The 27,871-nt window shown below is 43.6% G+C and overlaps 1 protein-coding gene across 1 annotated transcript in view; it reads right to left on the reverse strand.

Moving 5' to 3' along the window:
• Positions 1-27,871, reverse strand: part of loxhd1a (lipoxygenase homology PLAT domains 1a) — a 157,538-nt gene that overhangs the window by 80,041 nt on the left and 49,626 nt on the right. The window contains 8 exon segments of the mRNA XM_078409311.1: positions 3,052-3,187; positions 4,300-4,550; positions 5,928-6,051; positions 8,928-9,076; positions 14,414-14,512; positions 15,825-16,009; positions 18,076-18,156; positions 26,000-26,114. Coding sequence (XP_078265437.1) covers positions 3,052-3,187; positions 4,300-4,550; positions 5,928-6,051; positions 8,928-9,076; positions 14,414-14,512; positions 15,825-16,009; positions 18,076-18,156; positions 26,000-26,114 — 1,140 coding nt within the window.

Genomic DNA, 27,871 nt, shown 5'->3' on the forward strand with positions numbered 1-27,871 from the left:
CACATCTTGGAGAAACGGTATACACCCGTCCCAGAACGTTGGCTTCAAAAATACATGGAAGATCTTCCACTATCTTCCCAACCTTCCTTCTTTGCCATTTCTTATTGTTCCATGTGTAAAGTCGGGATACATCAGCGTAATACAGTGTTCTTGCAAATTGATCTCGAGAACACAATTCCATGAATTCAGTTAAAGTTGTCCCCGTGATATCCTCATTTCTCACCAGCCGACCAGCTTCGACTCTGATGACGACTTGTTGTTCTTGTGGTAGATGTACCTGGAGTCGAATGACAGCGGGGCGTCTCTCATGAGTTGGAAATCCAAGGATTGATCGCACTGCTTCCGATGGACAAATGTATCGGCCAGTAAAGTACTGTGCAATTTTGTCATCCCTGTTAACTCCAAAAACTGCTTGATCACTCCCCTTCAAGGTGTACTTGAACACGTATTTGACCGACTTTACAGAGGAGCATATCTCAACGTTGATGTGACATTTGAACAACTTCAAGAGTTGAGCATTACAGGGCACCACCCATTCAGAAGTGATAGGTTGATCCCGGTGTCCTTCTTGATGTCCCTGAAATTCTCCCATATCCGGAGATCGTCTCCTGTACAGAGGATGTGACTCATCTCCACACCTTGTGCTTTCGATAAACGGCTTCGGGAATCTCTTTCTGCATCTTCCATTCTTCCAACATGGAGAGATGTGGTCGCAGTATGGTTCATGAACAGACCTCCCAACATTTGGTTTTACAAATTCATAATTTTGATGTCCAAAATTCAGAATTTTACATCAAATTCATAATATGGCACGTAATGCAACTTTTCAGCAAAAAAGAGTACGCACGCCAAATGCACATACGCGTTGTGCTACGTTCATGTGTGAAAAACGACTATTATTTCCAACAGTCTGTAGTTCTTGGACTACATGTACAATGTCAGGCCTATCATGAGTATATTCTGGTATTTATAGAAAGGTTATTGAACAGAAATACTTTTTACAACAAAGAAAAAATTGTTTTGTTTTTGTTTTTTCTATTTTGTTTTTTCCGTTCACATCCCAATTCTCTTGGTATTGAATAAAAGAACAATGGTCATAAAATGTATGACTAAGTTATGAAGAAAGTTTCATTTAAAACTGCTCATACCTAATTTCCTTGAAGACATACTTGCTCCAGTGTTCTTCAGCAGCAAATTATAACGGCCCAGCGGGCGGCGAGGCGGGTGGTGAAGTGAGGCGAGGACCGGCGGGCGGTGAGGTGAGGTGAGGCCCGCGGAGCGGCAAGACGAGGCCCGGGGAGCGGCGAGGCGAGGCAAGGTCCGGGGAGCGGCGAGGCGGCCAGGCTGCGAGTTCTGGCGAGCGGCGAGGCGAGGCCCAGCGAGTGGCGAGGCGAAGCACTGCGAGCGATGAGGCGAGGCCCAGCGAGTGGCGAGGCGAGTCCCGGCGAGCGGCAAGGCGAAGCACTGCGAGCGGCGAGGCGAGGCCCGGCGAGTGTCGAGGCGAGGTGAGGCCCGGCGAGTGGCGAGGCGAGGTGAGGCCCGTCGAGGCCCAGCGAGCCGAGGTGAGGCCCGGTGAGCGGAGAGGCCTGGCGGGTGGCGAGGCGAGGCCTGGCGAGGCGAGGGCAAGGCCCAGCGAGCAGCGAGGTGAATCAAGGCCCGGCGAGCTTTGAGGCCCGGTCTGGTGAGCGTAGCTGCAAGGAGAGGCCCGGTGAACGCGGAGGCCCGGCCCGAACTGGCCACGCTGGCCGAGCGGCGAGGTGAGGCCCGGCGAGTGTCGAGGCGAGGTGAGGCCCGGCGAGCGGCGAGGTGAGGCTCGGCGAGGCCCAGCGAGCCGAGGTGAGGCCCGGTGAGCGGAGAGGCCTGGCGGGTGGCGAGGCGAGGCCCGGCGAGGCGAGGCAAGGCCCAGCGAGCAGCTTTGAGGCCCGGTCTGGTGAGCGTAGCGGCAAGGGGAGGCCCGGTGAACGCGGAGGCACGGCCCGAACTGGCCACGCTGGGCGAGCGGCGAGGCCAGGCAAGAGGCGTGTCGAGGCAGGGTGGGGCGAGCGGTGGGGCAAGCGGTGGGGCAAGTGTCAAGCATGTGTTTTCCGGAAAAATGTGAGGCAAAATCGGAATGGCGGAAATGAAATAAGAAGGCGGAAGCTTTCTGCCAAATTCGGAAGGGTTCGGAGGTCTGCATGACCTCGGAGGTCTTCCTCCCTCTTGGCATGATGTTAAAAAGAGATAGGTATTGATCAGGTGAAGGGAGGGGGGATTAAGGGGGTGGAGGGGGGATGGAGTGCGTGAGTGAGAAGGGGGGAGATAAAGTTGGTGGAGGGGGGATCGAGTGGGTGAGTGGGGTTCTTTAAAACAACCTTAACTCAATTTCAGTTAATGCAGGGGAGGTTTGGGGGAGTTTTTAAGGGGGGTTATCTTTAGCAGCTCAGCAGCAAATAAAATCTTTATACAAAAACTCTTGTATGTTTGTTTGTTCCTGTCAAATGACCTAGCAACATCTTTCCCATAGCAGGGTAATCAAACTTCAACACAACACTCCAAACTCACCAACATCTGCACCACTGTAACATAACATTCCAACTTCCATGTGTAGGAAGGAACTGCAGATACTGGTTTAGACCGAAGATCGACGCAAAATGTTGGACTAACTCAGCGGGACAGGCAGCATCTCTGGAGAGAAGGAATGGGTGACGTTTCAGGTCGAGACCCTTCTTCAGACTTCAGTCCAGCATTTTGTGTCCAAACCAACTTCTATACTCAATACCCTGACTGATGAAGGCCAATGTACCAAAAGCCTTCCTTACTATGTACCCATGCTCTGAGATGCTTCTGCTCTACAACACTCCCCAGGGCTGTGTCATTCACTGTGACAGTCATTCCTGCCCTAGTCTTGACTTTCACGGCCATTTTCTCTTTATAATAATCAGTAATCAAACCATGCATTAAGGCCGACTTGCAAAATCAGACTTTGGATTATAGTAAAGTCAATGTTGATTCCCTTGGAAATTCACGGAATACAACAGTGTAGCTTTAATTAGAAGTTAAGCGCACACGTACTTTTTTGTTTCTTTTGCCGTAGTGAAACCATTTCGTAGAGTTCACGCTCAATGAGTCCATCCCCTTCATCCTCATCCAGCCACTTCCGGCAGGGAAATGTCTGTTCAATGCCGGTGAATGGGCAGTAAACAATCACCTGTGGAGATCAAATAGAAACCCAATACGTTTTTAGTTTTCTTTAGTTTAGAGATGCAACGCGGATACAGGTCCTTCAGCCCACCGAGTCCGCACTAACCAGTGATATGCGCACACTAACACTATCCTACACACACTAGGGATAATTTGCATTTATACCAAGCCAATTAACCTACACACCTGTACGTCTTTGGAGTGTGGGAGGAAACCGAAGATCTCAGAGAAAACCCAGGGCAGTAGCTCTACTGTTATGCCACAGTGCCGCCTCAAGTTAAGTTCAAGTCAAGTCAACAACAGGTACAGTGAGGTATATCTATATCTCACGCTGCCTCGGCAGCATAATCAAGGACGAGTTGCACCCTGGCCACTCCCTCTTCACCCCTCTCCCATCAGGCAAAAGGTATCGAAGTGTGAAAACGCACACCTCCAGATTCAGGGACAGTTTCTTCCCAGCTGTTATCAGACAACGGAACCATCCTAACACGACCAGAGAGCAGTGGCGAACTACTATCCACCTCATTTGGAGACCTTTGGAGTATCTTTGATCGGACTTTACCGGCTCTATCTTTCACTAAAAGTTATTCCCTTATCATGTATCTGTGCACGGTGGATGGCTCGATTGTAATCATGTATTGTCTTTCCGCTGACTGTTTAGCACGCACAACAAAAGCTTTTCACTGAACACGTGACAATAAACTAAACTAAAGTAAAAAACCTTCCATCGAAGGCACATAGCGACAGATAAAAGCACAAAAACATAATTTATGTGTGAATTACACTTAAATTGTACAAGACAGTGAAAAGAAAAAGACTGCCAAAAAAGGGCATTAGTGCAAAAATGCACAATTAGAAACCAAGTGCAAGGATGATTAGATTTTGAAACACATTGCTAGTCCCTGGACCACAAGGTTTATGATTATTGAATAGAATTGAATTAGTCTTCATGTGAGATCTGGAAGTGAATTTATTTTCTTTATCAGTTGTACTGAATTTATTTTTTATACCTGAAAGACTTGAAGAATTTATGTTCCCCTCTAACTATCTGATTAGCATTCTTAGACATCAATGGTTTCAATGGTTTCACTGGTTTCTTTGACATGTTCTATTACTTGCCTTCTCACAGAACCACCCTGAACTGACTCCGCAGTTATCATGGCCAATGGTGACCCGACTGAGAGGGCTGAGGAGGGCAGCAATCTCCACGTTAAATATGTCAATTAAAGCACGTTCAAAGTGGCCTCCTTCGAGGAAGATTTTTCCACTGTTTTTGAGACCCTTGGATCCATGTAGAATGATATGCACTTTGGAGTTGGTTCCAGCTCCTCTGATATTTCCGGTTATAACTGAAACATTGTAAACGATTCCTGTAAAATCAGATGAGGACAACATGAAAATGGGGTAGGATCAATGCATCACATATAACGTCACCTATTCCTTTTCTCCAGAGATGCTGCCTGACCCGCTGAGTTATTCCAGCTTTTTGTGTCTATCCTCTTTTCATAGTTACTTCTGGACTAGCTGAGTGTTTTCAGTTTATATGCTTTTTATTTCAGATTTCCAGCATCTGCAGTTTTTAAATTTTCAGTGACCATTCACTATCCGAGACAGAATGTCATGAAGGGTTACAACAGCATTAGATCATATGAAGACATTACCACCCACCCACTGAGGTGCGTTTCCCAGAAGAATCCTATCCCCGTGATATTGGTTGTCCTTGCCTATAGGTCATAAGGTCATAAGTGATAACAGTAGAATTAGGCCACCCAGCTTATCAAGTCTATTCCGCCATTCAATCATGGCTGATCTATCTTTCCCTCTTAACCCCATTCTCCTGCCTTCTCCCCATAACCTCTGACACCTGAGTTTTACCTTCTGCGCCCTTAAGGTCGACTGCGGGAGGCGGCCCGGGAGGTCCCAGCAAGCCATGGACATACCCCAACAGCAGATTGACACAAAAAGCTGGAGTAACTCAGCTGGTCAGGCAGCATCTCTGGAGAGAAGGAATGGGTGACCTTTCGGGTCAAGCCCCTTCTTCAGACCCGAAAGGTCACCCATTCCTTCTCTCCAGAGATGCTGCCTGTCCCGCCGAGTTACTCCAGCTTTATGTGTTTATCTTCGGTTTAAACCAGCATCTGCAGTTCCTTCCCACGCCTAGCCCGACAACAGGCCTGGCTCGCTCACCATGGAACTGGAGGAGGGAAGCTGCCGTACCCAGACCCTGCCGGTCCCCCGAAGACTGGGAACCGGAGAGGAGGTGGAGGGATTCGGCGATGTCGGCAGGTGCTGGACAAAGGGCCGGTGGGAAGGACCGGGAGTTTTACCTTCTATGTCCTTAAGTTCTACTGCAGGAGGCAGCTTCGGGGCACGAAGGTTGATGAGAACTTTCTCATTGGGAGAAGAACGACAAGGAGAGGGGTGACCGGATGTAGGTGGCAGCTACAAAAGGACTTTATGGCAAGCTGTGGTTGGGACTGTGAAATAGTGCCAAACCCTGACGACTATTGCATATAGACTCAGTGGACTGTTTCTATGTATTAGGTATTTATTGTACTTATGTATGGCAATAATCTTCTGATCTGTAAACAAAGAATTTCACTGTACCTTGGTGCACATGATAATAAGGGAACCGTTGAAACATTAAATTCCTCCCCGAGTCCTCAGAAAACCAAAAGTTATTAAACCTTACAATGAAACGCTTTAATGTAAGGAGTGTTACAAGTGAACCGCATTTCTGATCTTACCAGTTGTTTGACTTCCTCCGACCAAAATGTCACGTTGAATTTTACCATCATCTTCATCCATTGCAAACCAACGGTTGACTGGAAAGTCTGTCACTATTTTGTTTCCAATGTCATCTATAATCACCTGGAAAATTGAAGCCAAAATCCCAATGGCTCAGTTACATCGCACAGACTGTTTATTGAAATTCCCTATCATTACTCAGATGTGCGAAAACTACAAGAAATCTCCAAGCAGGAGCTTTGGGTGGCACAGAGGCACAGCAATAGTGTTGCTGCCTTACAGCGCCAGAGGCCTGGGTTCCATCCTGACTACGGGTGCAGTTTGTATGGAGTTACTACGTTCTCTCTGTGACCGCATGGGTTTTCTCTGGGTGCTCTGGTTTCCTCCCACACTCCAAAGACATACGGTTTTGTAGGCTAATTGGCTTTGGTAAAATTGTAAATTGTCCCGAGTGTGTAAGATAGGGCTAGTGTACAGGGTGATCGCCGGTCGGCGCGGACTCGGTGGCATGAAGGGCCCGTTTCCGTGCTGTATCTCTAAAGTAAAGTAAAGTCTTATGTTTTGACAGTGCAACTAAATGTCATCCCATATCCCATGTAAGATTACAAGGACATAAGTGACAGGAGTAGAATTAGGCCATTTGGCTAATACTAGGGAGAGGGTGCTTGGGAAGCTGAAAGGGCTGAAGGTGGATGTCACCTGGACTGGATGGACTGCACCCAAGGGTTCTGAAAGAGGTGGCTTTAGAGAGGTTGCGGAGGCATTGATAGTGATATTTTAGGAATCACTAGAGTCAGGAGTGTTCCCAGATGATTGGAAAATTGCCAATATTACCCCACAGGGAGCAAGGCAGAATAGTGGGAACTCTAGGACGGTTAGTCTGACATCGGTGGTTGGTAAGATTTTAGAGGCCATTATTCAGGATGAGATTACGGAGTACTTAAAAGTTCTCAATAAAATAGGCCAAAGTCAGCATGGCTTTGTGAAGGGGAGGTCTTGCTTGACAAATTTGCTGGAATTCTTTGAAGGACGTGCTGGCAATGGAAAGGGTCCAGAGAAGGGTTACAAGAATGATCCCAGAAATGAGTAGGTAAACCTATGAAGAGCGTTTGTCGGCACTGGGCCTGTACTCGCTGGAGTTTAGAAGAATAAGGGAGGACCTCATTGAAACGTACAGAATAATGAAAGGCTTGGATCGAGTGGATGTGGAGTGGATGTTTCCACTAGTACGAGAGTCTAGGACTAGAGGTCATAGCCTCAGATGTAAAGGACGTTCTTTTAGGAAGGAGATGTGGAGAAATTTCTTTAGTCAGAGGGTGGTGAATCTGTGGAATTCTTGCCACAGAAGGCTGTGGAGGCGAAGTCAGTGGATAATTTTAAGGCAGAGAGAGTTAGATTATTGATTAGTACAGGTGTCAGACGTTCTGGGGAGAAGGCAGGAGAATGGGGTTAGGAGGGGGAGATAAATCAGCCATGATTGAATGGCGGAATAGACTTGATGGGCCGAATGGCCTAATTCTACTCCTATTCCTTATGATATTACCTTATGACCTTAAGTCTACTTCCCCATTCAATCATGGCTGACCTATCTCCCCCTCCTAACCCCATTCTCCTGCCTTCTCCCCATAAGCTCTGACACCCGTACTAATCAAATATAGAAGACATTCTGGGATGGGTCCTCAGAAGGGGAGATGCCATATGACAACATGCCACCTTGCTGAAGCACTGGAGCTTCACAAAGCCACCAATACATCTTTATTACTGTTTTAATCTAGTCTTTCTCATAAAATCAGGATGTAGAATCAGTTTGGACAGAGATTTTAAAAAATAACAAGAAATCCCAGGAATGAGTAAACTGGAGGCAATTCTTTTCAACCTTTCAAGTATCATGAGTAACTTTACACTTCATTTACACTTTACACTTCATTTACACTTTACACTTCACTTCTAGCAAATCAAACTGGTGAAGGCAGCCAGAGTTAATAAAGTCATGTGTAATGTTTTTTAATCAATTAAGTGTCCACTTGAAAATATTTTTGGGGGGAAGAGTGATCCTGACATGATAGAATTTTGGTTAGTACTTTATCGAGGTATAGCATGGAAACAGGCCCTTCGACCCACAAAATCCACGCCATCCTGTGATCACCCTGTACACTTGCACTATCCTACACACTAGGGACCATTTACATTTTTACCAAAGCCAATTAACCTACAAATCTGTATGGCTTTGGATTGTGGGAGGAAACCGGAGCACCCAAAGAAAACCCACGTGGTCATAGGGAGGACGTACAAACTCTGCACAGACCGCACCCATAGTCAGGATTGAACCCGGGTCTCTGGCATTGTAAGGCAGCAGCTCCACAGCTGAGCCACTGAGAAGTCCTATTCCATTTGAAAGTGAGCAACATAGATCTGTAACTGGTGACTTAAAATTCAATAATTATAAAGATAGGAAAGCAGAGTTGGTTAAGGTGGATGAAGAAGATTGATTAAAAGGTAGAATGGTAGATAAGTAGAGGAAGATATTTAAGGATATATTTCATATATAACAAAGATATATTCCATTGATAAATCAAGGCTCTGAGGGGAAGATAAGAATACATTTATGGTTACAGATGGCATCAAGTTGAAAGGAAAGACACTTATCATTGCAAAATTAGTGATAGGTTAGTTGGAGAAAATAGTTGATAGCATCAAAGGATAAGTAGTGAGTAGTAAGAAAGAGAAAATGGATTGTGAAGTTAAGCTCACAAGAAATATACAAACAGTGAACTTGATGAAATGGCGCCAAACATGGCCATATATGCAGAATGAATGTCACTGTGTAATGTTTAATTGCATACGTGAGAATAAATGGCCATTGAAATATAAATATCCATTGGAGTGATTGGCCATACTAACGACAATGTATAGGTCAAACGTCACAGCAAGAAAGAGAAAATAAATGAAACCATTTTTGTGTGTTTTGGTCCTTTGACTCTGCATGGAACTTGAGGTACCTTGTCCAGGAACCACCCAGCTGATGAACCTTTGCCATTGTGGCCAATTGTAATTTTTTTCAAACGTCCTAGGTTCGGTGAATCGATTGTGAATTTGTCTTCATTTCCTCGTTCAAAGTTGTCTTTGTCATTGTCGAGTCGTCTCTCCCCTAAAGAAAACCAAACTTAAAATGAAAGATTTACTAATGCAAACCCTGGTGCACCTATAATCGACTTTGTCACAGTTTGTTGTATTCATCTACATTTCTGACATTTTTTAGATTTAGATTTAGAGATACAGCGCGTAAACAGGCCCTTCGGCCCACCGAGTCCGCGCCGCCCAGCGATCCCCGCACATTAACACTATCCTACACACACTAGCGACAATTTTTAAAAAACATTTACCCAGTCAATTAACCTACATACCCGTACATCTTTGGAGTGTGGGAGGAAACCGAAGATCTCGGAGAAAACCCACGCAGGTCACGGGGAGAACGTACAAACTCCGTACAGACGGCGCCTGTAGTCAGGATCGAACCTGAGCCTCCGGCGCTGCATTCGCTGTAAGGCAGCAACTCTACCGCTGCGCCACCGTGCCGCCCAAGGTGGATGCTGGCATTTGTATCTGACTGTTTTTGGAGGGGACTTTATTAGTCCCCTCTAAAACCATATAATGTGCTCCATTTAAATATGTGCATCGTAGGAACACAAGAACATAGGACCAGGAGTCGGCCCCTCAAGCCCTCCCCAGTATATTCATGGCCGATTTATCCCTGGCGTCCGCCCCTCCTCAATGCTCTTAACTTGCCAATGTTTACCCATCCACCTTACCTCCTTTGTAAATATCCCACTGGTAGCTTTCACAACTCTTTGAGACCCCTGTCCCCTGTAATAGTACATATCTATGCACCTCTGTTTTAAATGACTGGACCCCTGATTTGCAATTAAGCTCTCTTATACGAGTAAAAAACTAATTGTTGGTGGAACTCAACAGGTCAGGCAGCCCCTGTAGTTTGTTTTTTCATTCAAGATTCCAGCATCTGCAGTCTCTTGTGGCTCCCCTTTTATAACTCATCCTCTAAGTGACTACATCACAACATAAGCTCATACGTTCTTGGAGCAGAATCAGGCCATTTGGCCCATCGTCTACTCCGCCATTCAATCGTTGCATCTACCCTCCTGTGCCCCCTAAGGGTTTTCAATGCTTCACTGATACCTGGGGATGTTGCTGCCCCTCACACAGCACACCGCTGCATTTCAGCTTCTTTTCTTTACTGGTTTACAATGAGCTGCTGTCACCAATCCTGCCATCAGACAGACACCAGCACAGCAATACCAAACTTGTGAAGCAGCATCGCTTGCCAAGTATTTTCTCCTCTAATCTTCTTCTTCAGAGAGTAGTTACTTTCTGGAATTCTCTACATCCAAGGGTGGTGCAGGCCCGATCATAACATATACAATAGACAATATACAATAGACAATAGGTGCTGGGGTAGGCCATTCGGCCCTTCGAGCCAGCACCGCCATTCAATGAGATCATGGCTGATCATTCTCAATCAGTACCCCGTTCCTGCCTTCTCCCCATACCCCCTGACCGCTATCCTTAAGAGCTCTATCTAGCTCTCTCTTGAATGCATTCAGGGAATTGGCCTCCACTGCCTTCTGAGGCATAGAATTCCACAGATTCACAACTCTCTGACTGAAAAAGTTTTTCCTCATCTCCGTTCTAAATGCCCTACCCTTTATTCTTAAACGGTGGCCCCTGGTTCTGGACTCCCCCAACATTGGGAACATGTTACCTGCCTCTAACGTGTCCAATCCCTTAATAATCTTATACGTTTCGATACGATCCCCTCTCATCCTTCTAAATTCCAGTGTATACAAGCCTAGTCGCTCCAGTCTTTCAACATATGACAGTCCCACCATTCCGGGAATTAACCTAGTAAACCTACGCTGCACGCCCTCAATAGCAAGAATATCCTTCCTCAAATTTGGAGACCAAAACTGCACACAGTACTCCAGGTGCGGTCTCACCAGGGCCCTGTACAACTGCAGAAGGACCTCTTTGCTCCTATACTCAACTCCTCTTGTTATGAAGCCCAACATCCATTGGCTTTCTTCACTGCCTGCTGTACCTGCATGCTTCCTTTCAGTGACTGATATACAACTACTGCCTACCTCATTGGTGACCCTCGGAATATCCTTGATAGTACTTTGCTGGCTTTACCTTGCACTAAACGCCATTCCCTTATCATGTATCTATACACTGTAAACACCTCGATTGTAATCATGTATTGTCTTTCCACTGACGGGATAACACGCAACAAATGTTTTCCACTGTACTTCAGTCAGAGAGTTGTAAATCTGTGGAATTCTCTGCCTCAGAAGGCAGTGGAGGCCAATTCTCTGGATGCTTTCAAGAGAGAGATAGATAGAGCTCTTAAAGATAGTGGAGTCAGGGGGTATGGGGAGAAGGCAGGAACGGGGTACTGATTGTGAATGATCAGCCATGATCACATTGAATGATGGTGCTGGCTCGAAGGACCGAATGGCCTACTCCTGCACCTATTGTTTATTGTCTATTGTCTATTGGTACACATGACAATAAACTAAACTGAAACTGATATACTTAATGTGGACATAGATTAATATTTGAAAGGTCAAGGAAGTGAGGTAATGGGGAAAAGGTACAGAAGAGGAGGCCAGTATGGATCAGACTATCTGTAGAAGGGACTTGACCCAAAATGTTAACCATAAAGTCATAGGGTCATAAGTGATAGGAGCAGAATTAGGCCATTCGGCCCATCAAGTCTACTCCACCATGGTGTGAGCTATAGGGAGAGGTTGAGTAGGCTGGGTCTCTATTCCATGGAGCGCAGGAGGATGAGGGGAGATCTTATAGAGAGAGGTATACAAAATCATGAGAGGAATAGATCGGGTAGTTGCACAGAGTCTTTTGACCCGAGTGGGGGAATCAATGACCAGAGGACATAATTTAAGGTGAAGGGGAAAAGATTTAATAGGAATCGGAGGGGTAACTTTTGCACACAAAGGGTGGTGGGTGTTTGGAACAAGCTGTCAGAGGAGGTAGTTGAGGCTGGGACTATCCCATCATTTAAGAAACAATTAGATAGGTACATGGATAGGACAGATTTGGCAGTATATGGACTAAGCGCAGGCAAGTGGGGCTAGTGTAGCTTGGACATTGTTGGCCGGTGTGGGCGAGTTGGGCCAAAGGGCCTGTTTCCACACTGTATCACTCTATGACTCTATGACTCATGGCTGATCTATCTCCCCCTCCATTCTCCTGCCCTCTCCCCAGAAACCCCTGACACCCATACTAATCAAGAATTTATCTAAATCTGCTTTAAAAATATCCATTGACGGCCTCCACAGCCTTCTGTGACAAGGAATTCCACAGATTTATCACTCTCTGACTAAAGAAATTCTTCTCATCTCCTTCCTAAAGGAATGTCCTTTAATTCTGAGGCTATGACCTCTAGTCCTAGACTCTCCCACAAGTGGAAACATCCTCTCTACATTCACTCTATCCAAGCCTTCCACTATTCAATGTGTTTCAATGAGGTCCCCCCTCTTGTTCTCCAACGAACCATCCATGTTCTCCAGAGATGCTGTCTGACCTGCTGAGTTATTCCAGCAATTTGTATCCATTTGTGTAAACCAGCATCTGCAGTTCCTTGTTTCTACATAGATCAGACATCATCATATTGAAAGATGGGGCAGGCTTGAAGGGCGAAATGGCCTACTCGTGCTACTGTTTTCTTGAGTTCTTATCCACAGGAATCAAGCAAATGGCCACTCCCAGCAACCCAGATCATTACAGCCAGCTCCAGCTCATTTGTTCTTTATCTTCATACAAGTTGCACAAATTGGTTTTAAAAATCCTTTTTTTCTCAGACACACCTCTAGTCACAGATTCCAGAGACCAGTTAGGGAGGATCACTATTTTCCCATCATGGATACTTTGACCATCATAATGAGCATTTTAATCACCTGATGCTCTTAAACAGAGATACAGGTCCACCACCCATTTTCTGGCAACAGGTGGTCCGGCACCTCCTTTAATCCGAACAAAATTACGAGAGGTCACTTGAAATCAGGATCATTCTCTCCTCTCCCCTCTCCCATTGAGAAAAAGATATAAAAGCTTGAAAGCACGTATCACCAGATTCAAGAACAACTTCCTGCCAGCTGTTATCAGTGTCTTGAATGGATCTCTTATAAGCTAAGGATGTATCCCTGATCTCCCAACCTACCTCAATGCAGGTCTTGGGTTTTCTTTTACACTACCTGTTGCATTCGTGAATGGTTTGGTTGAACTCACATACAGTATGATTTGTGGGAAAGAACTGCAGATGCTGGTTTAAATCGAAGGTCGACACAAAATGCTGGAGTAACTCAGCAGGTCAGACCCTTGAAGGGTCTCGACCCGATACGTCACCCATTCCTTCTCTCCCGATATACTGCCCGACCCGTTGAGTTACTCCAGCATTTTATGTCTACCGACAGTATGATTTGCCTTGTTAGGACGCAAAACAATGTTTTTCACTGTATTTTGGTACACGTGACAATAATAAACCAATCCTGTAGTTAGTTTAAACACTATGAGGATCAACAGTGTGATTTACATTTGCTCAGCGGGGTCCAAAGGGAAATTACATTTTCAGTATCAAATTGGTGGGATCACAGGAAAATGAATATTCTTTCATTGCTTTTATCATTAAAAAGTTAAGCATGTGTGTAATCTTTATGTTAGACTGATGTGGATGGCGGGGTCAGTAGCCACCTGTCCTCCTACTTCCCATTAATATATACAGAAAATGCTTAAAATATTCCACTGAACAGGCAGTGTCTGTTCTCTCCACAGTTTCAAGTTTCAACCTGAAATTTTAACTGAAAGAGTTAATGATTCAGAAAAAAGATTCAGAAAGATACAGAAAAAGACACAAAGTGCTGGAGTAACTCAGCAGCCCATGTAGCATCTCTGGAGAACATCTCTAGTTTAGTCTGGTTTCGTTTATTGTCATGTGTACCAAGGTACAATAAACAGGTGCAGAGATGCTGCCTGACCTACTCAGTTACTCCAGCACTTTGGTCCTTTGGTGTATTAACCAGAATGTGCTGTTCCTTGTTTCTATGAGTTTAAGATTCAGGTTGAAGATATTCTGGTGATGTTGGGATATGGCAGGAGAATCAGGGGAAGTTGTTGGGGATGTGAGATGGGAATAGATTGCAGCGAAATAGGTAGGGAAAAGGGATTAAGTGGATTTTTTTGGGAGCCAGCGGAGACTTCATAGGCCAAATGCCCAACCTCTATGACATAAGGAAATAAGAAAATAAATGATAAAACTAAATGATAAAATATGAACGGGCATTGACCTGAAATAATAACCCAGATTTCCAACCCCAGCAGTTTTTTTGATTCTTCAATCCTTCTTCACTGTTACAAGTGAGGCAAATTGGTTGGAAAATAAAGAAACAATTACCTGTATCTCCATTTTCACCAAAAATGTTAATAAAGACATCAGCATCAGTGCCACTGCCTTTGACATCACCCGTAAAGACACTCACTATGTATTTGTTTACTGAGGAAGAAGAGAGAAAAGGTGTTAACATTTGATGCTCTTTTACATTACACACCCTACAATGTCCAAATTATATCAGTGTATTTACAATAGACAATAGACAATAGGTGCAGGAGTAGGCCATTCAGCCCTTCGAGCCAGCACCGCCATTCAATGCGATCATGGCTGATCACTATCAATCAGTACCCCGTTCCTGCCTTCTCCCCATACCCCCTCACTCCGCTATCCTTAAGAGCTCTATCCAGCTCTCTCTTGAAAGCATCCAACGAACTGGCCTCCACTGCCTTCTGAGGCAGAGAATTCCACACCTTCACCACCCTCTGACTGAAAAAGTTCTTCCTCATCTCCGTTCTAAATGGCCTACCCCTTATTCTCAAACTGTGGCCCCTTGTTCTGGACTCCCCCAACATTGGGAACATGTTATCTGCCTCTAATGTGTCCAATCCCCTAATTATCTTATATGTTTCAATAAGATCCCCCCTCATCCTTCTAAATTCCAGTGTATACAAGCCCAATCGCTCCAGCCTTTCAACATACGACAGTCCCGCCATTCCGGGAATTAATCTAGTGAACCTACGCTGCACGCCCTCCTTTCCTCCTTCCCTTCTCTTTATTTCCTCTATTTTGCGTTGTTTTCCCCTGTCTCTTTTCTGTGGGATTCAAATGTAATCCCTTGTCCGCAAACACTCTTAGAAATTTCAGTGGATAATGAATCATTTTTACAAGCAATGAATTTGTAATGTCAAAGTGTATAAAGTCATGAGAGGAATAGATCGGGTAGATCCACAGAGTCTCTTGCCCGGAGTAGGTGAATCAAGGACCAGAGGACATAGGTTTAATGTGAAGGGGAAAAGATTTAATAGGAATCTGAGGAGTAACTTTTTCACACAAAGGGTGGTGGGTGTAGGGAACAAGCTGCCAGAGGAGGTAGTTGAGGCTGGGGCTATCCCAACATTTAAGAAACAGTTAGACAGGTACATGGATAGGAAAGGTTTGGAGGGATATGGACCAAACATGGGCAGGTGGGACTAGTGTAGCTGGGACATGTTGGCTGGTGTGGGCAAGTTGGGCCGAAGGGCCTGTTTCTACACTGTATCACTCTGTGACTCTCAGATTGCAGACCAATGCCTCTCTGTAAATATAATACCATAATGCTGTAACACCATATTCGGGTAATTTTCACTTCACATTACGTGGTGTGCTTGTGTAAAGATTGATTGCACCTATGTACGGTATGATTTGAACGGACAGCATGCAAACATATTTTTCACTGTCTTTCAGCACACAATGAATCAATACCAATGTGGCTTACATTTAGGTACATCCATTGGGTTCATACTCCCTAGTAGATCACGCACAAATAGTCCATCTGCCTCTTCTTTGCTGAGCCATTGGTTACAGGGGAAGTAGTAGCGGAGGTGAGGGCGGTTCATGTCTGTGATCACAAGCCGATCCAAAAACCAGCTGGCACTCATTCCCGTATTGTCGTGTTCGATCCTGTTGTGCGGAGAAAGGGAGAACAAACCACGCAAGCCTCTGAGTGAGAGACAACTGGAACAAAATGGCATCATCAAGGCAGATACACTTTTGTGGGTGGTATTTCTCACTGCAAATAGAACTAATTGTTTCCAGCTTGGGTCCATTCCTCTATGTGTTTTTCACCTTCTGATACCTCAATTAATTCTGACCTTGTCAACGTCTATCTAAATATTCCTCAAAAACATATCCCCAGATACTGATCAGCACTTGGAATTATATGCAATATTTCCCTAGTGGTATAGATTTTATTATCAAGCCATATACTGTAGCTGCAGCCCAGGACAATAGACAATAGACAATAGACAATAGGTGCAGGAGGAGGCCATTCGGCCCTTCGAGCCAGCTCCGCCATTCAATGTGATCATGGCTGATCATTCTCAATCAGTACCCCATTCCTGCCTTCTCCCCATACCCCCTGACTCCGCTATCCTTAAGAGCTCTATCCAGCTCTCTCTTGAATGCATTCAGAGAATTGGCCTCCACTGCCTTCTGAAGCAGAGAATTCCACAGATTCACAACACTCTGACTGAAAAAGTTTTTCCTCATCTCAGTTCTAAATGGCCTACCCCTTATTCTTAAACTGTGGCCCCTGGTTCTGGACTCCCCCAACATTGGGAACATGTTTCCTGCCTCTAACGTGTCCAACCCCTTAATAATCTTATACGTTTCGATAAGATCTCCTCTCATCCTTCTAAATTCCAGTGTATACAAGCCTAGTCGCTCCAGTCTTTCAACATATGATAGTCCCGCCATTCCGGGAATTAACCTAGTAAACCTACGCTGCACGCCCTCAATAGCAAGAAATGATTCAAACATTAATCTGGTCACTTGGACAATTAATTGCAGCTGACATCTGAGAGTAATACTCAGGGAATGCTGCATCGTCAAAGTTGTCATCATTTGCACAAGATGGTGTCTTCACACACATTGTAAGCGATCCAATGACAAAGTGAGTGGGAGATGGATTTTGCTCTCTTAAGCAGTATTTATATAATTATCAAATAATTCTATTGACGGTAGGCACAAAATGCTGGAGTAACTCAGCGGGTCAGGCAGCATCTCAGGAGAGAAGGAATGGGTGACGTTTCGGGTCGAGACCCTGAAGAAACGTTGCAAAAACTGTAAGGTACTTCTTGCCTGTAAAATAAATTGTCCTTTCTCTCCATAGTGAGATGTTTAGTTTACTTTAGAGATGCAGCGCAGAAACAGGCCCTGCGGCCCACTGAGTCCGCACCGACCAGCAATCCCCGCATATTAACACTATCCTACACACACTAGGGACAATTTACATTTAATTCCCCCAATCATTTAGAGTCATAACGTCATTCAGTATGGAAACAGGCCACGGCCCAATAAGTCCATACTAACCAAGATGCTCTATCTATGCTAGTCCAATTTGCCTGTGTTTGGCTCATTTGCCTTGAAAACCTTTCTATCCAACAACCTGTCCAAATGTCTTTCAAATGTTGTTCCTGAACATGTCTCAGCTGCTTCCTCTGTCAGCTTGTTCCCGATACCTACCATCCTCCGAGTGAAAAACTTGCCCCTCAGGTTCCTATTAACTTGTTCCTCCCTCATCTTAAACTTTGATCTCTAGTTCTTGATTTCCCTACCCTGGGGAAAAAAAACCCTGTGTATTCACCCGATCTCTTCTCCTCATGATTTTATACATCTCTGTAAGATCATCCACCGGCCTCCTGTGCTTCAAGGAATAAGGTCCTAGCCTGCCCAATCTCTCCCTGTAGGTCAGGCGCTAAAGTCCTGGCAATATCCTTGTAAATCTTCTCTGCACCCGTTGCAGCTTAATGGCATCCTTCCTATAGAGGGCGATCAAAACGCTAAGTGGGGCCTCACCAGACACCTCACGCTTATTTGAATTAAAGTCCATTAACCATTCTTTAGCACCCATCCCCAGCTGATCAAGATCCTCTGTAATTCTTCTCTGTCTTCAAAGCACCTATTTAAATGTCATTTGTAATTTGACATGAAAAATAAATCAAAGTAGCGTAGGGACATGTTAATACCTTACTTTCTTCAGTGGGCCGACATTGTTCGTTTTGACCCGAAAAACATCAGTTTTGTTCTTTTCAAAGGCCGTTCTACTTCTGCAATGCACAGATCAGGTGAAAAGGCAAATTCAATTAATGCAACAGAAATCTGATACTTGGTTTTGTAACCAGGGTGTAAACCTGAGAAATCATGCATTCTTTACCAAAGTGAATGCAATCCTTGGCTGTATTTCCTGTTACCCCCAAGAATGATGCATTCATTAAACCCAGCTTATAAAAGCAAGTTACTAAGGCAATCTTTTGAAATTCACTCCAAAAATCCTATGCAAAAATGAATACAATTTCCTATCATGCATTGTTACTTTCAGAAAATTCCATTCTTCAAATTTAATATTCCCAATAAAATGAAGCGAATGAAATCTGTTAGGGTTAAAACAATATATGTCCACTGGCGATATTAGTGAGTGCATGATTAATACGCTCACATTAAAGACCTTGATCTACTCTTTTAACACGTATTTAACGACTAGTTATTGTGGTAAAGTTTATAACAAAGCAACGTCTAGCAAAGTATTCAGCTGCTGGAAGCAGCAACAATAATTTCAGACTGCAGGACATTTTCACAATAATTCCCTTCTGTTATGCCCTAGATTAACAACTTTTCCTTGGTTTCACTTCACTTGGCAGGCTTCTGCCTCCTGGTTAATTCTGCTTTTGAGATTAATTTTATAAAAGTAAGCTGGGGAATTGCAATTGGACAGAAACATTAGGACATCGATGATTTTCACCAAAGGTAGTATAAGAAAATAACTGCAGATGCTGGTACAAATCGAAGGTATTTATTCACAAAATACTGGAGTAACTCAGCAGGTCAGGCAGCATCTCAGAAGAGAAGGAATGGGTGACGTTTCGGGTCGAGACCCTTCTTCAGACTTCACCAAAGGTAAGAAGGTAAGGAATTTAATGGCCCGTATTTGCCCGAGAACAGTTGGCAGTTCCCCTTTCTTCTTTCCTCTATTTTACAAAATGGCAAAATTAGTTTTTTGAAGACTTTTGCCACGAGCAAATCAAGCTGCAGAAGGCAAGATTTTGCCTTTGGGTTCTATTGTTTTTTTCCCTTTCCCGTGTCTGCTTTTGTTTGGTAAAAAGGGCAATCCAAATATTTTTAGTGTTTGTCAGCATTCCCAAAGGCAAGACGTGTATGGTTTAGTACTGTAACTGTGACTGTAGGTGACTAATGTTTGCGCCAATAGCTCCACCAAATGAAAGCCCATGTCTCTTCAACGTTTTACCTTCATTTTACTTCAATGGAACAACCTGGTTGAATTGACCAGAGGGGTGAATTGGTTGTCATTTCCCATGATGAGTTTGTAAAGAAGTTATCATGAAATACCAGTGACAAGCACTCTTGGGTCAGCTAAAGCAAGGCCATTTCATAAGTTCATAGGTCCTATTTGCAGAATTAGGCCATTTGGCCCATAAAGTCTACTCTGCCATTCAATCATGGCTGTTCTATCTCTCTCTCTCAACCCCATTCTCCTACTTTCTCCCCATAACCCTTGACACCTTTACTAATTATGAATCTGTAAATCTCTGCCTTAAAAATATCAATTGATGAGCTCCACAGCCCTCTGTGGCGATGAATTCCACAGATTCACCACCCTCTGACTAAAGAAATTCCTCTTCAACTTCTTTCTAAAGGTAGGTCCTTTTATTCTGAGGCTGTGGCCTCTTGTCCTAGATTCTCCCACAAGTGGAAACATCCTCTCCACGTTCACTCTATCCAGGCATTTCACAATTAGTCTCTATTTCACTATTTCCTCTCTCTATTTCGTCCCTCTGATAGAATCTTGAGGCAATGAATACTATTGTAAAAAAATTAACATTAGATTCCTCAAGCTAATCAATCATAATTCAACAAACAACATTCAAAGGGATAGAAATAATTATCTTTCTTTACTTGATTAATATCTAAATCTTTAACTCGTCTAAAACTATTCAGCTAGGTTATATTTCAAGCCTGTTTTTGCATACAATTATAATTTATTATTAATATTGGTTGTCATTTGACTTTTATCTTTGCAATTCTAAGCAGCTGTGAGGATAATTGATATATTATTTTTCAAGCTTATGATCTTTACTACATGCAAACCTGGTAGGAGATTTTGCCAGGAACACTTACCTGCCTGGATTATGCCCCAAATGTGGGTTTTGTTTTCAAACTGTTATTTATTGATCATTTGAACACTTAAAAAAAGAAAAATACATGTCATTTTATCCCATTTATCATGGTCTACATCTCCTGATTCGCTTATAGGGTTGCTCAGAAGATATGCATGATCAATCGATGTAAAATTGCATGTATTCTTTTTCCTCCAAGTGGCTGAGAGAAAAAAAAAAATAGGCACTGGCAATGACTGTAAGAACCACAGAAGATTCATGATGTTTCATCGTTTTTATCAGATATGGTGGCTGCCAGATATCGCACTGGGCTTCCAACCTCAGCTTCTTCGTCCAAACACCAACCAAATCCTGACAAATCCGTCTAAAACATCATGCATTTTCTCAAAAGCAAAACCTGGAACATTCGGAGAAAAGAGAGGAGAATTTTCTATCTCTAGAATATTCCATACGTCATTTTCTATCCTCTTATCATGGCTTTACGTGGTTGGATATGCTGTTTGGAGGAGTAAGAGTGGGTATCATGTTGTGTGAATGTAGGTGGGTGTTTGATAGCCTTCATAGACTCGGTGGGTTGAAGGGCCTGTTTCCATGTTGTAGAAATGTTTGAAAGTGTGTCAGCCCATTAGGGAGTAAATTGAACCATTCCACGATTTGTGGGTTAAATCGCTGCCATACAGCGCCAAAGACCTGGGTTTGATCCTGACTATGGATGCTGTCTGTACAGAGTTTGTATGTTCTCCCCGTGACCTGCATGAGTTTTATCTGGTATCTCCTGTTTCCGCCCACACTCCAAAGACGTACAGGTTTGTAGGTTATTTGGCTTGGTATAATTGTAAACTGTCCTTAGCGTATGTCGAATAGTGCAAGTGTGCGTGGATCGCCAGTCGGCACTGACTCGTTGGGCCGAAGGGCCTGTTTCCACGCTGTATCTCTAAACTAAACTAAACTAAAGCAGTTCCCTGGTGCATCCATCCATCCTTGCATTTGCAGAGGTTCCAGAAGTACGAATGCCCATGGAGACCAGAGGCAGAGACTCAAGGGAAGGAATAATTTCCTTTTCAACAATGCCTTTGCAATAGACAGTAAAATAAATGCACGTGGCCCTGAATGACAGTTTGCACAGGTTAAACAAAATGTGTAGCTGCTCTAGTTATTCGATCAACGGGACTTTCTTATTCCTGTTGGTAAATCTAAAATGCCTCAGTGCACCTGCGTGGAAAGAATTCTTTGCTATGCATCTGTATATTACCTCAGTATCTAGGGATCTAATTACCAACCTCCTGGCTGTAATGAAATTGTCAGAATGTAGTACATAGAATTCAATTATAAAGAACAGATGGTTCATAATAGAATGGCATCACATTAAACAAAGAAGCCACTGATTCTTTAACAGCTCATGATAAGAAGGTCTGGAATCTCATGTGTTTTCTTATAGCTCAAATAGCCAACATTACTGCGCGATCCTGTTACAGATGAAGATACATGATATTCTATCCTTTTTGCTATGGTTTGTCGAACTTAAACATAATATCCAGTGCTAAAGGATGGTTCTGATCAAGTTAACCTTGCTGGAAACAGGGATGACAAGATAATTATGCTGTGTATAGCGGCAGATCCGAACATCTTATGACTTTTACTGTTGAGACTCTGAGGTGAAGGTTGATCACTTGTGAAGGGTACTTGTTGAGGAGAGAAACATAGACCAAGTGGAGGAAACCAAATAGATAAAGTGTGGAAAATTTCAGCCGGTGGCAATAGGTTCAGAGTGCATTGTTCCACGCAGCAATATAATTCTGAGGTGCAGCTTTTAACAAGTTTACTGCAAAGAGGCAAATCTATGTAAAGTCAATTAGATGTCTCCTTGTTTTACACTGGTTGGTGCCTCGAGTACCTTGGCTGAGGCCTGGCAGCAGGACATTCATCTGGTCAGTTCACATAGGTTGAGTGTTCAAATATTATGAGGACGGAATAATTTCCAAAAAAAGGATCAAACTGGTTATATGCTGAAGGAGGCAGAAGTAGATAGGGTGTGAAGTTGTTATAGAGAGAGCTGGTTTCAGTTCAGTAAATGTTGGGGTTCATGTGGATACAGAATAGAAGGGAAGACCTTTCAGAAACTTTGGTGTTTAATGGATTGAATCCCTTCATCATTTAATTGATGTTAACAAGAATGCCACTTGGAGCCAGTGGGGGTAAAATCAAAATGTAGAACCAGATGCTGGTTTATGCAAAAGGACACAAAGTGCTGGAGGAACTCAGTGGCTCAGGCAGCATCTCTGGAGAACAGGGATGGGTGAATTTTCGCGTTGAGACTCTTCTTCAGACTGAAGAAGTATCCTGGCCCAAAACGTCACCTATTCAAGTTCCCCAGAGATGCTGCCTGACCAGCTGAGTGACTCCAGCACTTATTTGTCCTTTTGGAGATAACGTCGATGTTGGCAGGTGTGTGCCATAATGGGGGTGGGAGCTGTAGTCGGCATGAGATTCAAGAAAGTTTGCATATGACAGGAAAGTTGTAGAGTTGTCAGAAGATCATAAGGTCATAAGTGATAGGAGTAGAATTAGGCCATTCGGCCCATCAAGTCTACTCCGCCATTACTATCATGGCTGATCTATCTCTCCCTCCTCACCCCATTCTCCTGCCTTCTCCCCATAACCTCTGGCAGCTGTTCCAATCAAGAATCTATCTATCTCTGCCTTAAAAATATCCATTGACTTGGCCTCCACAACCTCCTGTGACAAAGGATTCCACAGATTCACCACCCTCTGACTAAATAAATATATCATCTCCTTCCTAAAAGAACGTCCTTTAATTCTGAGGCTATGACCTCTAGTTCGAGACTCTCCCACTAGTGGAAACATCCTCTCCACATCCACTCTATCCAAGCCTTTCACTATTCCATATGTTTCAATGAGATGTTCCCCCATTCCTCTAAACTCCAGCGAGTACAGGTCCATTGCCGACAATGGCTCATCATGTGTTAACCTACTCATTCCTGAGATAATTCTCGTAAACCTCCTCTGGACCCTCTCCAGAGCCAGCAGATCCTTCCTCAGATACGGTGCCCATAATTGCTCACAATATTCCAAATGCGGCCTTACCAGCGCCTTATAGAGCTTCAGAATTACATCCCTGTTTTTGTATACAAGCCCTATTGAAATAAATGCTAGCATTGATTTTGCTTTCTTTACTACTGATTCGACTTGCAGATTATCTTTTTGGAAATTCTGCACCAGCACTCCCAAGACCCTTTGCACTTCCGATTTCTGGATTCTCTCCCCGGTTGTGGATAATGGGGAAAATTATCAAAAGATACAACAGGGTATTGAGTATAGAGGTTGGTATGTTATGTTACAGTTGTACAAAGCGTTGGTGAAGCTACATTTGGAGTACTGTGTTCGGTTTTTGTCACCCTGCAAAGATGTTAAGCTGAGAGGAGGGTAGAGAAGATTTATGAGGTGGTTGGGCAATCGAGGACTTCATTCTTTGGAATGCAGGAGGATGAGGGGAGATCTTATAGAGGTGAATAAGATCATGGGGGGAATAGAAAGAATAGATGCACAGAGGCTTTTACCCAGAGTTGAAGAATCAATAACTTGAGGACATAGGTTTAAGGTGAGAGGGGAAAGATTTAATAGGAATCTGAGGGGCAAGTTTTTCACACAGAGTGGTGGGTGTATGGAACGAACAGCTAGAGTGGGTACTTGAAGCAGATATTATAACTACGTTTAAAAAACATTTGAACAGGTTTGTGGATAGGAAAGGTTTAGAGGGATGTGGGCCAAATGCAAGCAGGTGGGACCAGTGCAGATGGGGCAGCTTTGTTGGCATGAACAAGTTGTGCTGAAGGGCCTGTTTCCGTGTTGTATTGCTATATGACTCTATGACTCTATTACGTGCACGTGTTCATGCGTGAGTTGATAGATGGAGTAAGTTGAGTTCTGCAGCAAGAAATCGTTTCGCATTTCACCTCAAAAGGCAAAACATAGCAAAACAGGTCTAGAATTTCATGTATTTTCTTCAAGCCAACACAAGCACATTCAAGCAGTCAAACTCAGTATCTCTCTCCTTTTATTTGTTAACCTAAAATGTGTGGATACCTCTTCTCTGTGCTGTAGAAATGGATAAATAGAAGTGTTAAGATCATGGTCAAATAAGTCATCAAAATACATTGTATATTCCATAATCACTGTATATATTAAATAGTCACTTTCCTATATACAAAGTATAAGTTTTACCCTATACATTATATTCTAGTAACAACACAAAATATACACTATTTATGCACCCTTGATGTGATAAAATTTCAAACTATCTGGATCCCTTTTCAACATATCCAGCAGCTTTCCTTTGCCTTGGTTATGTCACATTTTCTGGCTGAAATATTGTAGAAGAAACTGGAAAGTTAAAATAAAGGGAGCTTTATTTGTAGGCTTGAATTTTCCTCCACTGGGTTTCAGTAAAGTCAGAGTTTAATGGTTGTTTAACTGCTGCCTGTGGGAACTACCCATCCTGATAACTGGCATTCTTTTGATACGATACGATAGAACTTTATTTATCCCAGGAGGGGAATTGATCTGCCAACAGTCATAAAACACAAGATACGTGAAACATGAAATTTAATGTGATGAGTGGAAAGGATTGGGGGTGTGCAAAGATAGGGGAGGGAGGGGGGGGGAAGTCAGTCTACCCCACACAGAAGGGGGAGGAGTTGTACAGTTTGACAGCCACAGGAAAGAAGGATCTCCTGTGACGTTCTGTACTGCATCTTGGTGGAACCAGTCTGTTGCTGAAGGTGCTCCTCAGGTTGACCAGTGTGTCATGGAGGGGGGTGAGCTGTATTGTCCAAGATGCTCCGCAGTTTGAGGAGCATCCTCCCCTCCAAGACCACCTCCCATGAATCCAACACCGCCCCCAGGATGGAGCCAGCCTTCCTGATGAGTTTGTTAATCCTTGTTGATGGAGGGTTTTAGTCACCCTGCCAACCTGAAGCAACCCATACAACTGTTTCCGTGGGTCAATAAGCCTTTAAAATATTATGAGTACTACAAGAAAAATAAAGAGTTTGCAATATAAATGAAGATGAAAGAAAATGACTTTCTTCAAGTAATAAAATGTCATCTGATATCATTGTTATATCATAAGAGTATTCTTTTCATTTGCAATCCAAAATATATTTTACCATGATATACCACATCCAATATACTAAAGGAAACAAAGCATGGGGTTTATTTCGTTATAAAATTATAGAATCATTACAGCACTGCAGGAGAACATTCAGTCCGTAGATCTCATCAGTCAATTTTCCCCGCTCTTTCCCTGTAGACCTTTATAACTCTGTGTTTCCCCCACACTTACATTCAATGATGGATCAAAACCATTGTTTGCATTTAAAAGATAAACCTTACATCCCCACACCCTTCCTTGTCATTTATCCACCACTTTAAATCCATATTCCCTTGTTCGTGAACAGACCACTAATGGATACAGTTTATCTCTATTTAAGCTATCAACCGGCTGAATTCTTTCAAATTTTCCCCTCAAGTTTTGCAAGAAGAACATGTTACCAATGGCAAAGAAAATGGCTGTTATAAAGAAGGAGTAAGTTTTTGTTCACTCACTAACAAGATTTAGCCCTGAGTAACTCTGATGATATCCTCCCATTTGCCTCACTGGGGAAAGCTAAGTTACTGCCTTGAGCAAACCAGGAAGACCCTTTCACAGCCCTGAACTCTGTAAATGCAGTTCACTTACTTGCTGGTCAAGTGCACTTTTGGTGTAATCCCAAACTCGCCAAAGAGAGTCACAAAAACATTGGCATCGGTTCCAGCGCCTCGGACATCGCCAGTCACGGTCACTACTTCGTAAACTGCAGAGTGAAGGGCAACAGGAACATTGGAACAATTAAGGAAGTGTCAGAAAGGTGCTGCATCTAAAATTGGACATGTGGCAGGGCAGGATTTCCATCAGTCTGAAGCTAAGTACAGGGACTGGCCTCCAACTCACAGCAACTGGGTTACTGTGGTGAGGTGGGTTTGATGGGGGTGGGGGAAACATGTCGTTGCGATAGAGAAATCCATCTCAACCGTGCGGACAATGAGACATAAAGTTGAGAGCTCTCACTCGGTCAGGTATGTAAGTTCAATACGAGTCATGGAGTCATAGAGCCATACAGTGTGTAAACAGGCCCTTCAGCCCAACTTGCCCACACACCGACCAACATGTCCCATCTACACTAGTCCCATCTGCCTTCATTTGGCCCATATCCCTCTAAACCTGTCCTATCCATGTACCTCTCTAAATGTTGAGATAGTACCTGTCTCAACGACCTCCTCTGGCAGCTCCTTCCATACACCCACTACTATTTGTGTAAAAATGTTACCCCTCAGGTTCCTATTAAATCTTTCCCCCGTCACCTTAAACCTATGCCCTCTGGTTCTCGTTTCCACTACTCTGGGCAGCAGACTCTGTGTATCTACCCAATCTATTCCTCTCATAATTTTGTAGACCTGAAAATATCCTGAAAGGATTTCAGAGAAGGCAAACTTCTAAAGGTAAGCCATCTCCTCCAGGATCGAGTGTTTCTCCAGGGAAACTTTTTGGCATTTTTGGGCATCAGGCAAAGGTATAGAAGTGTGAAAATGCGCAGCTCCAGATTCTTCCCAGCTGCTATCAGGGTACTGAACTATCCTATCCACAACTAGAGGGCAGGCCTGAACTACTATCTACCTCATTGGAGACCCTCAGATTATCTTTGATCAGACTTTACTGGACATTATCATGCACTAAACATTATTCACGTTATTCACCTATACGCTGTGGATGACTCGTTTGTAGTTATGTATTGCCTTTCTGCTGACTGATTAGCATACAACAAAAGCTTTTCACTGTATTTATTCACAAAATGCTGGAGTAACTCAGCAGGTCAGGCAGCATCTCGGGAGAGAAGGAATGGGTGACGTTTCGGGTCGAGACCCTTCTTCAGACTGATGTCAGGGGGGCGGGACAAAGGAAGGATATAGGTGGAGACGGGAAGATAGAGGGAGATCTGGGAAGGAGGAGGGGAAGGGAGGGACAGAGGAACTATCTAAAGTTGGAAGCTTTTCACTGTAGCTCGGTACACATGACATTAAACTGAACTCAACTCTATTCCGATTAAAGAGAATCCCCAAGCATTTTATACACATATTAAAATCATGAAAGGAGAGGGTAGGGCCACTCAAAGATAAAAGAGGGAATTTATGCGTGGGGGTTACAGGGTGGAGGTGAAATACTAAATGATTACTTTGCAATGGTATTCATCAATGATACACATCACAATAAACCAAACTCGAACTCAACTTTGAAAAGGCTGAACATATATTGACAGTCAGCTGGTGGAATGTCACTGGGGAGCTCTGATAATGTTGCACCCTGCCCCGAGATTAACTTCAAATCCATCTTATATAACTCAAAAACAGAAGGCACAGACGTTTCCCCATCTCTAAACCAGACCTGGCAACATACAATTTCTTGTATAGGCAAATTACTGGCTGCCTGACAAGCCTTCACATCATTTGGCGACAATGTGAAATTCAAATCCTCTTCAGGGACACCGTGCAAAGAACATTCCGACCACTAAATACT

Source organism: Rhinoraja longicauda, chromosome 1, assembly GCF_053455715.1.
Source record: "Rhinoraja longicauda isolate Sanriku21f chromosome 1, sRhiLon1.1, whole genome shotgun sequence".
Taxonomy (NCBI): Eukaryota; Metazoa; Chordata; class Chondrichthyes; order Rajiformes; family Arhynchobatidae; genus Rhinoraja; species Rhinoraja longicauda.